The 14,656-nt window shown below is 41.1% G+C and overlaps 1 protein-coding gene across 2 annotated transcripts in view; it reads left to right on the forward strand.

Annotated features, from left to right (window-relative positions):
- Positions 1–14,656, forward strand: part of STK39 (serine/threonine kinase 39) — a 310,507-nt gene that overhangs the window by 116,057 nt on the left and 179,794 nt on the right. For both annotated transcript variants that reach the window (XM_019458489.2, XM_019458511.2), the window contains exons 9-10: positions 2,325–2,373; positions 2,476–2,541. In XM_019458489.2, coding sequence (XP_019314034.1) covers positions 2,325–2,373; positions 2,476–2,541 — 115 coding nt within the window. The remainder of the gene's footprint in view (positions 1–2,324; positions 2,374–2,475; positions 2,542–14,656) is intronic.

Below are 14,656 nucleotides of genomic sequence, written 5' to 3' on the forward strand. Positions count from 1 at the left end.
ATATCCTTTGGTTCAGTCCCTGGAAACGTTTGAATGGAGCTTCCTGGTTCCCAAGCAGTGGTTTCCGATCTTTTCAAGTATGAGGACTCCTTAAAAAAATTTTTTTAATGTTTATTTTTTTTTGAGAGACAGAACGTGAGCAAGGGAGGGGCAGAGAGAGAGGGAGACGCAGAATCTGAAGCAGCTTCCAGGCTCTGAGCTGTCAGCACAGAGCCCGATGTGGGGCTCAAACTCACAGCTGTGAGATCAATGACCTGAGCAGAAGTCGGATGCTTAACTGACTGAGCCACCCAGGCGCCCCATGAGGACTCTATTTTATTTTATTTTATTTTATTTTATTTTATTTTATTTTATTTTATTTTATTTTATTTTATTTTATTTTTATTTTTTTAATTTTTTTTAATTTTTTTTTATTTTTATTTTTATTTTATTTTATTTATTTTTAACGTTTATTTATTTTTGAGACCGAGAGAGACAGAGCATGAATGGGAGAGGGTCAGAGAGAGGGAGACACAGAATCTGAAACAGGCTCCAGGTTCTGAGCTGTCAGCACAGAGCCTGACGTGGGGCTCGAACTCACGGACCGTGAGATCGTGACCTGAGCCGAAGTCGGACGCTTAACCGACCAAGCCACCCAGGCGCCCCAAGAGGACTCCTTTTAAACTTGCACCCTTCTCAACACAGTACTATTTGTACCTTCGGTAATCATGGCCTGAATGAATACCTCATAATATTCAGTAACGCTTCCCTCTCACCTCCCCGGTTTTTTTTTTTATGAAAAATTTTAAATACACAAAAAAAGGTGAAAAAAAAATAGTACAGTGTTTGCTTCTATAACACCACCTGGAAGCAGTAGTCACGAATATTTTCTGTATCTGATGTATGTATTTATCTACATTTTATTTGCTGAACAGTTTGAAAGTGAGTAACAGACTTTAATAGTTCAGCTTGCATTCCCTGCAAATAAAAATGTGTTCCCTCATAGCCACAATACTTTTCCACACCCAAGAAAATGACCGATAATTCCCTAAAATCATCTTAATGATCTAGCCTATTCACATAGTCTCTAATTATTTCCAAATGTCTTTTGTTGTTTCTCTCCCTTCCCCTTCAAACACAGGATTTAGGCAAGGGTCTCCTGTGGCATTTGGTTTTGTTTCTTTAAGTCCCTTTTAATGTGGAACAGTCCCCTCCCTTCTCTCCTTTTCCACTTATGACACTGACTTTTTGAAGAGATCAGGCTGGTTGTCTGGCTGATTGTCTTATACTCTGGATTCATCTGATTCTGTCTGCTTGGCTGCTTGTTTTAGAAGGAACTATTTTGGAAGAAAGCTATTCTTTATGGAAGAATGCCATTTAGTAAAGGTAGAAGGAATGATAGAAGTAGGAAACCAGCATTCTACCGCCTGTTAGGAAATAATCATTTAAGACAAAGATGCTAAAATTGTTAGGGGAACGGAAAATTCCTACAATGCCAAACGAAGTATTACCCAACAGAATGCTTGCCAATTGCCCTGGTGAAAACATACCTTGACAATGGAGAGGTCTCAGGCCCGGGGTTCGTTGGTTAAACTTAGCATCACTCCCATTGAGTTAATCTAACATCAGGTACCTCTGATGTGCCGTGGGGAGAAGTGCATGGTGTCATCTATGAAGGATGCTTCCCCTAAATACTTGATGCAATATAGTCAAGTTTTTAGATTTAACTTTTAGTTTATAGGAAGTACAGGATAGAGAAGCAAGTTAAATGACACCATGAGGAGCCAGACCAATCCAGTATTGCTTTTAAATGAATTTGCATTTTATGATTCACCCTCACATTTACCTTACCCCCCAGAGCCACTAGGGCGTGTGCACTGCACTTGGTGGGCAGAGAGAGCTTGTCCACATGTTGCGGGCCCCTTGTGGTAACTGCTGCTCTTGGGAAATCCTAGGACACTGTAGACTATAGTTTCTTTGACAGGATCATATTGCAGCTTGCACGGCTTCTTAATAAATACAGGAACTTAGCTCACAGATGTGTCAGTCTGCCACCTTTAAGAAACACTGAATTCACTTAGTTGAAGTGTAAGGATGAAGGATGGAAAATTGATCGTGCCCTAAATATTTAACTTACAGCAATTTATGTGTTTTTCAGTAGAGTGGAAAGAACTGGAAAATCGGCACTGTTTGATTTGGTGCCAGCTTATGATTAATTTGTTTTCTGGTTTTGCTATTCCTGAAACTGGTTTTCCAGAAACATTCTGGGATTCAGTTGTTTCATCACGGCAGTGTATTTATTGAGTGGTCATTGTTTCAACTTTAATTTATTATTGATCTTTCAGGCCCACAGCAGCAGAACTTTTAAAATGCAAATTCTTCCAGAAAGCCAAGGTAACATGCTTAAAACCCCACGTAAATCTGCTATTTTGAAATCACTATGAATTTCTATGTGTGATATTTGGTGTTAAACTGTTGGGAATATTTATTTTGCAGAACAGAGAGTACCTGATTGAAAAGCTGCTTACAAGAACACCAGACATAGCCCAAAGAGCCAAAAAGGTAAGCATCAATAGTCTTTGTGACCCAGCATGGGCTCCTCCCCACCCGGGGATATGGAGCCCACAGACAAATAAGAAAAACATTGCCACATACTCAGGATATGTTATTTAGAGGCTATCTGATTAGCAATTCCTCATATAGCTGCATTTTGCCTTTTGGCTATCTCTGGCTTGTTGTGAATGCATTTGTGGAAACAGTGTGAAACTTGAATGATTTTGTACTTTCCATTTTTCAGCTTTGCTTAAAGAAGGTCGGAGGGGAGGGGATTGTGATGAGGTATGAACATTGGAGAGGTGAAAGATCCTTGAATATCTTTCTTTTGGATTTTATAGAAGAGGGGGCAGTCATTTGGAAGAAGTTTGAAATGATGAAAACGAAAATCAAAATCTGTTTTCAATGGTTATCTTATTTTTAATCCGATTTTATTTACAAATTTAATGGTTATCTTGAGTATCTGGAATATTGGTTCTTTCCTCATCAAAGACCCTGGCCCCTCTTGTAGTTTACCTGATGTTAACTGAATTATGTTAATGATTACCTGCAAAAGTTTCCATTCTTGGTTTTAGATTTTTAAAATGGTGTGTATGTGTGTGTATTTATTTACGTATTTATCCAGAGTTTTATTTTTTTTGTAATTACTGATTTCATTATGGTATGAAACCTAACAAAATTTAACCTCTGGTTTGGTTTAATTTGGTTTTAAAATTATGTTAGATATTTATAATTTAAATTATTTATGAAATCACAGATTTAGAAAGGAAGGTTCCTCCCCCTCCTTTTATGGTTAATAGTTATAGGGAAAGCCGATATGAATCTGAGGTATATGCTCTGAAATAAAACTGGCAGAGGAATATGCGTTCGAGATTGCATCTCATCATGCCTCGGTGAAGTAACTCTGAATGTTGCATTCCAGACGTTGCCTTTCCTAAAGGCTCAGTAAGAAGTACATTTAGCGGATGCCTTAAAATTATTTGAAACAGATTTAAAAATAGATTTTAAGAAATGACCCACTCTGGGAAAGAAAAAAAAAAAAAGGAGCGGGGGTGCCTGGGTAGCTCAGTTGGTTGAGCTACTGTCTCTTGATTTTGGCTCAGGTCATGATCCCAGGGTCGTGGACTCGAGCCCCCCATCAGGCTCCATGCCAAGCATGGAGTCTGCTTGGGATTCTCTCTCTCTCTCTCTCTCTCTCCCTCCCTCCCTCCCCCGCCACCCCCCTCCTCTGCTCGCATGCTCTCTCTCTCTCTAAAATAAATTTAAAAAAATAAAAAAGAAACGACCCACTCTGTGTAGGTGTGCGACTACCTCCCTGGGGCCAGCAGGATTCTCTCTGGGGTGTGGGATCTTAGCATGGGGCTTTTTAAAAAAAATTTTTTTAAGTTTATTTATTCGTTTTGAGAGAGAGAGGCCATGCACACGTGCACACACATGAGCATGGGAGGGGCAGAGTAACCGACTGAGCCACCTAGGTGGTCCCAGCATGAGGCTTTTGATCAGGCATCTAAAGTGTTGAGTTGAAAAACACTGTTAGGGAGCCATTGGCTTGTTCCATTTGTGAGGTCCTCAGAGAACATTTTTGTTGGTCTCTGCTTGTTTCACTGTTTTTTTCTGGTCTCATCCTGTAGCTGTTCCCTCAAGAGGGAGTTTGCCAGGTATATTTTCTCTCCAGAGCTTTATTTAGCTTCGCACCCCCCAGTCCCTCCCTGTCAGGTGGCCTGCCGGCCTCTCAGGTACAGTGGTTTTCCTCCCCTCCCAAACCTAATCTTCTTGTGTTCTGTGTTTCTGTCTGAGTTACCCAACCTCAGGACACTGGGATTATTTTTGTGTTTGAGACCTACCTTTTCCCTGTCCTCCCTGTCTTCCTCCTTTCTATTCCTTCTTAGACGTTACCACAGGATTAACTTCCTGATCGTATCACCTAATTGCTTAAAAGTGGTTCCCAAAACTAAAGACAACTCCAAGAGCAAATAAATGAAAAACAAAGTTCCTATCAAATAAAGGCCAACCTCCTTAGCCTCGAATTCATGGCACCCTTTCAACATCCAGCCTCACGTTCTAAACTCCAGCTCAAGTCAACCACCTGTAGTTCTCACTCTGTCTACTTTCCTCACTAACATATGCTTTCCTTTGAGAGTCTGTCATTTTGGAAAAGTGAAGAAACTCTCCAGGCTCTGGCTTTATTTTCTTTCTTTTAAAAAAATATTTAAGTTATCTATTACATGTTAGTGTTCTTTGCATTCCACATCCCATTTTGCATGTATCGTAAACAGTAAGCAGCTAGAGTTTGGGGACCTGTGATATTTCAAGCATGTCTTCTGCCGTTTACTTATTTCTGGGTTTTAGACTTAAATCTCAGGCTTGTTTTGTCATCCATCCCTTCAGGTGGAAAGTGGCTGCCCATCTTGGAGTCAGAGAAGTGTAAAGGGAGAATATGTTAGTTCTTTAAACATCATATAGAAAAGAGAGTGTGGGGCGCCTGGGTGGCTTGGTCCGTTGGGTGTCCAACTTTGGCTTGTGTCATGATCTCACAGCTTGTGAGTCCAGGCCCCACGTCAGGCTCTGTGCCGACAGCCCAGAGCCTGGAGCCTGCTTCGGATTCTGTGTCTCCCCCTCTCTGACCCTTTCCCAGCTCACACTCTGTCTGTGTCTGTCTGTCTGTCTGTCTCTCTCAAAAATAAATAAACATTAAAAAAATTAAAAAAAAAAAAAAGAGTGGCCCATAGTAATGTTATTCTTGCTCTCTAGCTTCATCAAGTCTGCTGTTTTCGTGTTACAATTCTCATTTTAAAGTTTATTTATCCATTTTGAGAGAGAGGGAGAGAGAAAGAGAGAGTGCGCATGCAGGCAGAGAGAGAGGGAGAGAGAGAATACTAAGCAGACTCCAAGCTATCAGCACAGATCCTGATGTGGGGCTTGATCTCACAAAGTGTGAGATCATGACCTGAACTGAAATCAAGAGTTGGTTACTTAACCGACTAAGCCACCCATGCACCCCTATTAATTCTCATTTTAAATTGCATCTTGGTTATTAGCTACACTCCTCTCCTTGCCCATAGGCTCCATGGCAGGTATGCTGACCAGAACATCGATCACAGTGCGTGTCTTGCTCATATCAAGTGCCCACAAATGTTTGCTAACTCAGTGAACATATATGCTTGAGTGTACCAAGGAAAGGCCATTTTTTTTTATTCACCTAAAATGCTTGACATACACTTGTTCCTAGGATTCCCGTTAATAGCAGACAAACCTCCCTCTCTCCGTGGTGTGCATGATGTTGGTAAGCGACTATGCTGTTCCTTATTTGAAACTTATCCTGCAGCCTTGGCCACTTGGAAGTAAATATTATTTTAATCACCATGAGCATTGAAAACCTTTGTTGTAGGATGTCTTTGCTTGTCTTAGGTTCTTATAGTGTTTATCCAGTGTAAAAGTTGGTATGGGAGAGTTTTTAGTGTTGTGTCATCCATTTTTGGACTTCTCTTTATTGACATTCACTCAGCTGCTTATTTTCCTGGTTGATCATGTTCTAGTTTCCTGGTGTAGATTTGTTCCTCAGAGGCTACTTGTTGGTCCTTTGATTTTTGTCTCCTCAATTTGTTGTTTAAAGAATAGAAAAAACATGGGGAGCCTGGGTGGCTCAGTCGGTTGAGCATCGGCCTTTGGCTCAGGTCACGATCTCACAGTTTGTGAGTTTGAGCCCCGCGTCGGGCTCTGTGCTGACAGCTCGGAGCCTGGAGCCTGCTTCGGATTCTGTGTCTCTTTCTCTCTCTGCCCCTCCCCCACTCGTGCTGTGTCTCTCTGTCTCTCTCTCTCTCTGTCTCTCTCTCAAAAATAAATAAATGTTAATTTTTTTAAAAATAGAAACAGAGAATCCATTGATATTACCAGTGTTTACATGGAAACTGGGCCTGTTGACCAAGCTCTGGACATTGAGGCAACCTGTGTTGATTTGAAATTTGTTATCATAAACAACAGTTTCTGCTTCTCCTCCCTAATAGTAACAAAAATTAAGAGATATTTTTAAATATGTGTTTTTTTTAAACATGAATAGTTCTCATATTTAAAAGAGAAAGGGGCCAGTTGTAGCTGTTCTCACAGAGCCCACCAGCGCTGTCCTTTGGCACTAGAGAGGTAGAGGCCTATCACATTCATGTTTGGCCAGAATGTGAAGCATTAGTTGGGGGCCATGGGTAGGTGATCTTGTCTTCATCCTGAGTGATTCCTCTAAATCAGAAAGAAAAAAAAAAATCAGTGTGGCTTTCCTGGTAATTTAGTGACATAGAATGATTATGTGTGTGTGTGTGTGGTCATTGCTGAAATTAGGGATATTTGTTTTTATCCTGGAGGCATAGTATTTGGTCCATTTGGGGCTCTTTTTTGCTGACAGACAGTGTTGCTTAGGGATCATCTTGATTTTTGTTTACCCTAATTTTTCTCTGAAATGGAAATTCTGTCTGACTTCAGGCATGTGGTGAAGGGTAATGAGAGATTTGGGGTTCCTGGACCACAAGATAGTCTGTGAATTCTAAATGAGAATGTACTAATAATGACCCATGAGAACAAGGTTAGTAAGTACACCTATAATTTCTTTTCAACTCTTCACCTATCCTTGTGCATGAGAAGAAAAGGCCTCATAGCCGTTAACTCCGTCTCATGTGATTTTTTAGGGGCTTGTCTCCAGCCGTCTTTAGGGGTTGAATGCTTGAACGTGAGGTGTTCCACTGTGTGGGGAAGAGTGTACATCCTTCTGCCAGAAATGAATCTGATGCTTAGGGATGTGTGCATTTTCTGTAGGACCATCTAAGTGTCAGAGTTGGTTTGTGTCTCTGCTTTATGTTAGTGATGCGAACACTGACTCACACCTTCTGTAGCTAAAACCCACTGATGGCAGGAGAGGGGCAAAGAGTTAGTAGCTCTACAGATAACTAAATGCCAACTGCTTAACCAGAAAGCATATTGGCCAGAGAAGGGATGAAGTCGGGGAATCGCCACACACTGTTGTTTCTGTGGCAGTTGCCGTGTTTTCATGGGAAGAGGAATCACTGGAGGGTTTTTATTGGAATTTTCTCAATTTTGAAATTGAGAAGTTACAAATGATTAGTCGCTGTCGGAAGGAAAGACATGTATCACTGCTGCATTTGGATGGAACAATTATGGATTGAAAAAAGTAGTGTGGTATTTGTGGGTCCCAGAATTTCTTATATCAGGCTGTAAGTTTGGCTTTGTATTAAGGACCCAGGGAGTTGACTTCATCTGATCCTCCCATGTGCTTAGAAATAAATGGGTAGGAATTGTTACAGTTCATACTTATTTAATACTTAATGTGTGTTCATGATTTGTCCTTTCTGGTTTTACTTGTCATTTTGAAATAACTTTGGGCTTACAAAAATTTACAAAAATAGCACAAAAAATTTCTGTATTTTCTCTCTCTCTTTTGAAACATTTCAGAGTTATAGACATCATGCCCTTTATCTTTAAATATTACTTTAGTGAACATTCCCTCAAAACAAGGGCATTCTCTTACCGAACAGTATAATTATCAAAATCAGGAAGTTAACATTGACACAGTGCTATTATTTAATGTTCAGATCTTATACAGATTTTGCCAGTTTTGCCACTGGCCATGTATCTGGCCCAGGGTCCAGTCCAGAATCATATAGTTGTTGTCTACCTTTGTCTCCTTTCATCTGGAATACACTTTACTTTTCTCTTACTGACAGTCACACTTTTGAAGAATACAGGCCATTTATTGGGTAGAATGGCACTCAGTTGGGTTTTTTTCTGCTGTTTCTTTGTGATTACATTCAGTTTATGCATTTTTTTCCAGAAATAGCTTGGAATGATGCTGTGTTCTTCTCAGCATAGCACGTTGAGAGTCCCATGATGCCGGTTTATGCTGGTTCACACATTTAAGGTGGTGCCTGCCAGCTTCTTCACTGTAATAAACGCAATCACTTCTTAATAGGAGAAATAACATTTTTTTCATTATATTAAACATTAAAAGGTAAAGTGAACGTACTTACTATACAGGGTCCTTAGCCTTTTTTCAAGGAAACCTTTATGCTTTATGCCACTGTGGTTGTACATTCATAGGATATTAATGGTAAGAATTCCCTGTGATTTCTAACCAATGTTTTGCATAAGGAACACTTGACTAGAGTGTGATGTTTAGATTTAGCTAGGGAGTAGGAATGGTGTCTGGTCTAGAAGCAGCAGTAGCTGGATCTTTGTCCTTCACTGGGTGAGCTGGCTCATCTCTCTGAGCCCAGTGTGTCAAATGGAGCCAAGGACACTTACCGTGTGTTGCCGTGACGATGAGAGACGATCTGTGCAGGATGCCTAGCACTGTGTTTGACACGTCGTGAGTGCTCAGTCCAACACAGGCTGCCGTGACTATCTTGTAAATAAGGAATGATAATTGTGGCTACATAGGTGGAAAATTTAGAAGTAGGCAGTGAAATAGGGAGCAAGGGGAGTCCTGGAGTTGGGCAGGTGAAGTGGGTGATGAAGGTTGTTTCTTTTGCTGTTGGTCTGGATGGGATGGAGAAGAAGCCCATGGAAAAGTAAAGAAAGAAGGAGAAGGACAACAACCATTATTTCATTGCTGTTGCCTATTCACATCTTCATGTTTTCTTTTCTGCCCCAGCGAGGTGCTGGCAGTGGGCAAAAGCCAGCAAATTTACTGCAGCCAATCCTCTCTACCATGAGAAAGAAGCACTGTGTGCGTTTGTGCGTGTGTGTGTGTGTGTGTGTGTGTATGTGTGAGAAGACCAAAGAATATTGAGAATCAAATACACACAGCTGATACTCATTCACAGCTTTTAGATCACTTCTGCGTATGCTTCCTTATGTATTCTAAACAACCATGCCTGAAAACAGGTTGGGCAGCTATTATCGTTACACTTTGCAGTTGAAAGTGTGAGAGGTGAACTGACTTGTCCGAAGTCACACGGCTAATTAGAGGCAGTTCTTATTTCTGGTTCTGTGCTCTTTCCACCAAGTCATACCTCAGAAGGAAGAAGAGAAGGGAGAGGGTAGAAAGGAAACATAGATGGAGAAGGTGGGCAGTGTGAGAGGGTCTAAGTAGGAAAAGGGGAGGTGCCTTTGTCATTCTCCCCAGCAGGTAGTCTTCCATGTAACAATGTAACACATGCCATTCTTGGGCACCAGGAGATGCTGTAAACATCATTGTAGGACTCTGAAGCTTGCCAGGGTTTCAGCAGATGTGGGGGGAGTAAGGTGCTAAGTGGGCTTTGGAGATTCTGAAGGAAAGAGAGTTGGCTAGTGGGAGTTTGATAGCATCAACAGTTGTCACAGCCTGCCAGAAGCTCAGCTTCTCATTCATGAAATGGGGAAAGTAATGAAAGTAACGATACCTACGTGTGTTTTTCAGGTACGGCGTAGGAAGCGTGTGACACAGGGGTTGGTTGGCACAAAATAATAAATGGCACTAGTTATAATCATAGTGAGTTTTATTATTATAATCACACATATTGCTTTATTATTGCAGTTGTATTATTATAATGTCATTATTGTTTTTGTAACGTTTTTCATTGCCGTACTGCGGGTACCACTGCTGCTGTTGTCATTTCTGCAGCTGCTGTAATGGCTGCTGCCGTTACAACCATGCTACCAGTAATGGGCACTGAGGTGCAAGTAGATAAAGGACACAGCCCAGGCAGTGAAACTCCCCTTTCAGTGGGGAACACGGTGTAGGCAGCACAAGACGTACTCAAAGAGTAGCAGAGAATAGATGCCTTAGGATGTGGGCGTGGAATATGCACTGCCAGAGTGAGAAAGGTTGTGGAGCTGGTGGATGCAGGAACATGGGGAGAGGAGAGCAGGGAATCCATACATATTGTGTACCTTCATGCACCACGCTAGGCACTTGGCTTACATTTATGTCAATCACTGACGCCTTGTAGTAAGTAACCAGTGAAGTCCTGAGTGACAGGACAGATAGGTGATTAAGAGTGGTTGAAAAAGAGTATACATATGTTGAAGTATGAGTGTAAAAGAGCATAAATATCGCCTGGTTTGTGATCGTTCAGTGTGTAGACCTGAAAATTAAGACCCAGATTGGACCTTGACTGAGTTGTCATACAGTGGCAGTCCAAAGCCAGCCAGCTTCCCAGTTTGCTACCATTTAGACTCTTCTTTTCGTCAGTAAAGAGGGAGAATGATTCTGAGTTTCTACAAAATTGCTTTTTTTAATCTCCTGGAATATTATAGCTAATTCATAAGATATTGAAGGTTATATATTATCAAGAAACCAGAGAATAAATACTGTAAGGTGATTTCAAACGCTTGATGGATGGATTTTAATTTTGTTCCAAGTCTTTCCAGTAGAGGGCAGTGAAGGGCTTTAGTTCTGTGTGGCTGTTGCAGGCAAACTGAGCAAAAGTTTTTGGTTTTGTTGAAGGTCTCAGACTTGGAGTAGAAGAATCAAAGGATGTTAGGTACCTACTGAGCCATGAGTTCCAGGCACCTTAGTCAATTGGAGTGTTTTGTTTTGTTTTGTTTTTTGTTTTTTGTTTTACTGGACGGGGGTTGAAGGGCGAAGGTTTAAATACTTCTTATTACCATTTTCATTTAAAATTACATTTCTATTAACAGATCAAAGTAACCTAACTTTTGTATTTTACGTAATTCGTGTCAAAAACAAAAAATTTCAATTTTGACCACAGGATTAAGATCTTCCAGTATTTTACAGTTTAACTTAGTACAGTTCTGGGTAGTTGCAAACTGTTTCTAGAAAGTTCCTTGGTTCCTGCAGTTCTCCTTAAAGCCAGATAAATAGAGGGAACAAGGAGTTCCGTATGCAAAGCATACGGTAACTGTGAAGGAGAAATGAACAGACCTCTATAACTATCATCATGTATTTTGGATTTAACAGAAAATACTCCTCTTGATTCAGGTCGGCCTGATGGTGCATGTTCTCTTATTACTTTCGGTTCTTTTCCCCTTGTTTAAAAAACAACCAGACATATTGGTAGTATATCTTACTGAGGAGCTCACGTCCTCAAAGGGAGGAGGACTGTGGTGGTTGAGGATGTTATTTTTCCTACTTTAATACTGAGAAAAGTTGTCCAGAGAGGTTAAAATTATTGTCTTAACTGGGTCGATAACTGAGACAGATATCCCTGAGAGTGTAAACTCATTAATATCTGCATTATTTTTACATTTTAAATGCATTTTAGTTCAGAATGTAGAGTTCATTTGCTCAGAAAAGTGCTTTTGGTCACTAGGGGGTGCTATCAGAATAGCTCATTTAGGAACCTGTAGTCAGGAATTGTTCACTAGTCTATAGAAACCCTGCAGTCATAGATTTCTTCCTTTGGCATCATGCCTGTAAGGAGCTTGGGTTGTGTTTGTGTTGGGGGTGAATTAGGCAGAGGTGAGGGTAGAGGAAAGAACAAAGGGAAAAAGCATCATAATTTACTTTCAGTTCTGTTGACAAATTGAGTTAAAAACTGTATATATTTTGGGCAAGTGGCCTCTTTCTGGTGACATTGACTTAGAAGAAGAAAGGATCCATGGAGGAAATTGTGCTTTGCCAATCCTGGCAGCCCCAGTCACGGGGAACATCTGTATTTTAAGATTGAGGTGTCTTTTAAAGACACCAATTGCTTAAGAGACTTTTTAAAACTTTTACAGATCTTGGAGACCCAGTTTTGGAAATTTAAAAATAATGACATACATTCTGAGAATATTGTAAAAGAGACTGTTTGTACAACTTTAGTGTGTAGAGAACGGATTGTTTCCTCTTACTGGAAATGAGTAGACAGAATCAGTGGCCTTATTTCACATCCAGTTAGATTTTTGACATCTGCGTGTTCACATGCATTTTGTGCATCATTTTTACCTTTGGGAAATTTGCTAACTTTTTCCAAAGATTGAGTGCATCAGGTAACTTTGAAACTTAATTGGCATACATGGTGGCTGAGAGAAGTCCCTGACTGCCCGCTCAGTCTAGGGCTCGCTGAGCATCACTGATAATGTAAGAGGTACTGACTCCTGTTAAGGCGGTTTGCCTTTTATTCACCTTTACAGCTCACTCTAATACTAGCATACCATTTCTTTTAAAAAGTTGATGAACCATGAAGAATGGAAAGGAATTTGGAATTTGGCTCTAGTTGCAGCAACACAAGTATAAAAAGTTAACAGATGCTTTTTTGATCTTGTCAAAACCCTAATGTGATTGTACCTTCTTTCTGGTTTCGAACCATTCAATGGCCTCTTGTCATTTATAGGGTAAGTTCCCACTTCTGCCACTGATGGGATGAGGTCCGCTCTCTTGTAGGACGAGGACCATACAAGGCTCCCTGTGTCTGGACAGCTCTCCAGCCTTTCCTTCGGCCACTTGCCACCTCACCCTTGACGCATCCTTACAGACTTATACTGCTTTAGCTTTTCTACCAGTGCACTCCTGAAGTCCCACATGTGTTTTCTGTGGAGTTACATGTACTGGTCCCTCTGTTTGAGAGGCTTCTCCCTGAATTTGTGTCTATCCGAATTTAGCACCTGTTGTTTGAAGTTTTCTCATCCCGTTCCCCCCACCGCATCCCAGCATCCAGATGTTTTTCATCAGTCTTTTAATCGGTGCCGCTTCTGTACCTGGGGCATCATCCCCCGGTTGTCCTTACCGCCGTTTGCTGTGACTTTCCTCACACGTTTGCCTTCTGTACCAGACTGACCTTGCTGGGGTGCAGGAATAGTGTCATTTTGTTCCTGTGTCCCCAGTACCCAGGACAGTATCTCAGTCCATCTGGAATTGAAGTTCAGGAAGCGAGATTGCAGTCATGATGATGGCTTTTATAGGAGTTGATGTGAGAGCATGAGGGGGAGGCCAAGCTAATCTTTTAGCTTTAAAGGAGAATAGTTTTGAAGTTTTTTAGCTGGTGCTATCTTCTTGTATTTTAGGATCAAGACTCAGAGATTATCTGCTTTTTTTTTTTTTAACGTTTATTTATTTTTGAGACAGAGAGAGACAGAGCATGAATGGGGGAGGGTCAGAGAGAGGGAGACACAGAATCGGAAACAGGCTCCAGGCTCTGAGCTGTCAGCACAGAGCCCGACACGGGGCTCGAACTCACGGACCGCGAGATCATGACCTGAGCCGAAGTCGGCCGCTTAACCGACTGAGCCACCCAGGCGCTCCAGAGATTATCTGCTTTTAGTAGAACATCCTTTGTCATCTCCCACTTGCTGAGAGTCTTGGATGAGCCAGTTAGCTTGACTCACCTTTGCCACTTTATCATGAAGTGGAATGGTTAGATTTTATTATCAAACACTTATGCACCCTCCACTTTGGGTTATTTGCCAGCAGAAGTTTAGTCCCTAGCCTTTAGCATGTTCTATGTTGTCATTTTCTTTTCCCAGCCAGGGATGTACATAAGTTTTCCCATCTTTGGAAGCCATGTCTAATTAGGAAGATATTTTGAAACTAGACTTAAAGTAGTTTTCAATACTCTCTACTACTTTTGGATTACCTGTTACGTATCCCTGCATTTAAGGGAAACCATTTAAACTTAACTCTTTGGATCATGATCCTAAAATCTTTAAAGTGAATATGACATTTTGGAGAAGGGGAAGTGATAGAGATAGAAAGTAATGGAACTTTTGTGCATATTGGGAAAGGAATACATTTTATCCTCCTTCCTCCCTGCCCTCTCACACTGGTCATTCATGGTGTGGTGAGGCCAGCAGAGGGCATGGTACACATGCTTTAAAAATCCAGTGCTCCCAGGGGCACCTGGGTGGCTCAGTTGGTTGAGCTCCTGACTTTGGCCCAGGGCATGATCTCACAGTTCGTGAGTTTGAGCCCCCCATTGGGCTTTGTGCTGACAGCATGGAGCCTGGAGCCTGCATCAGGTTGTGTCTCTCTCTCTCTCTCTCTGTCTCTCTCTGTCTCTCTCTGTCTCTCTCTGTCTCTTTCTCTGCCCCACTTCTGCTCATGTTCTCTCTCTCTCCAAAATAAATAAACATTAAAAAAAACAACAACAAAAAAACCAACAGTGTTCCTGGGGGGGGGGGGGCTGTGCTTGTTTTATGTTAATTAAATTTGATTGATAGAATAAAGATGCATTGTTTTATTGTGTTTTTTTTTTTAAAAAGG

The sequence above is a fragment of the Panthera pardus genome, unplaced genomic scaffold (assembly GCF_024362965.1).
Source record: "Panthera pardus isolate Hobbes unplaced genomic scaffold, ASM2436296v1 HiC_scaffold_10, whole genome shotgun sequence".
NCBI lineage: Eukaryota > Metazoa > Chordata > Mammalia > Carnivora > Felidae > Panthera > Panthera pardus.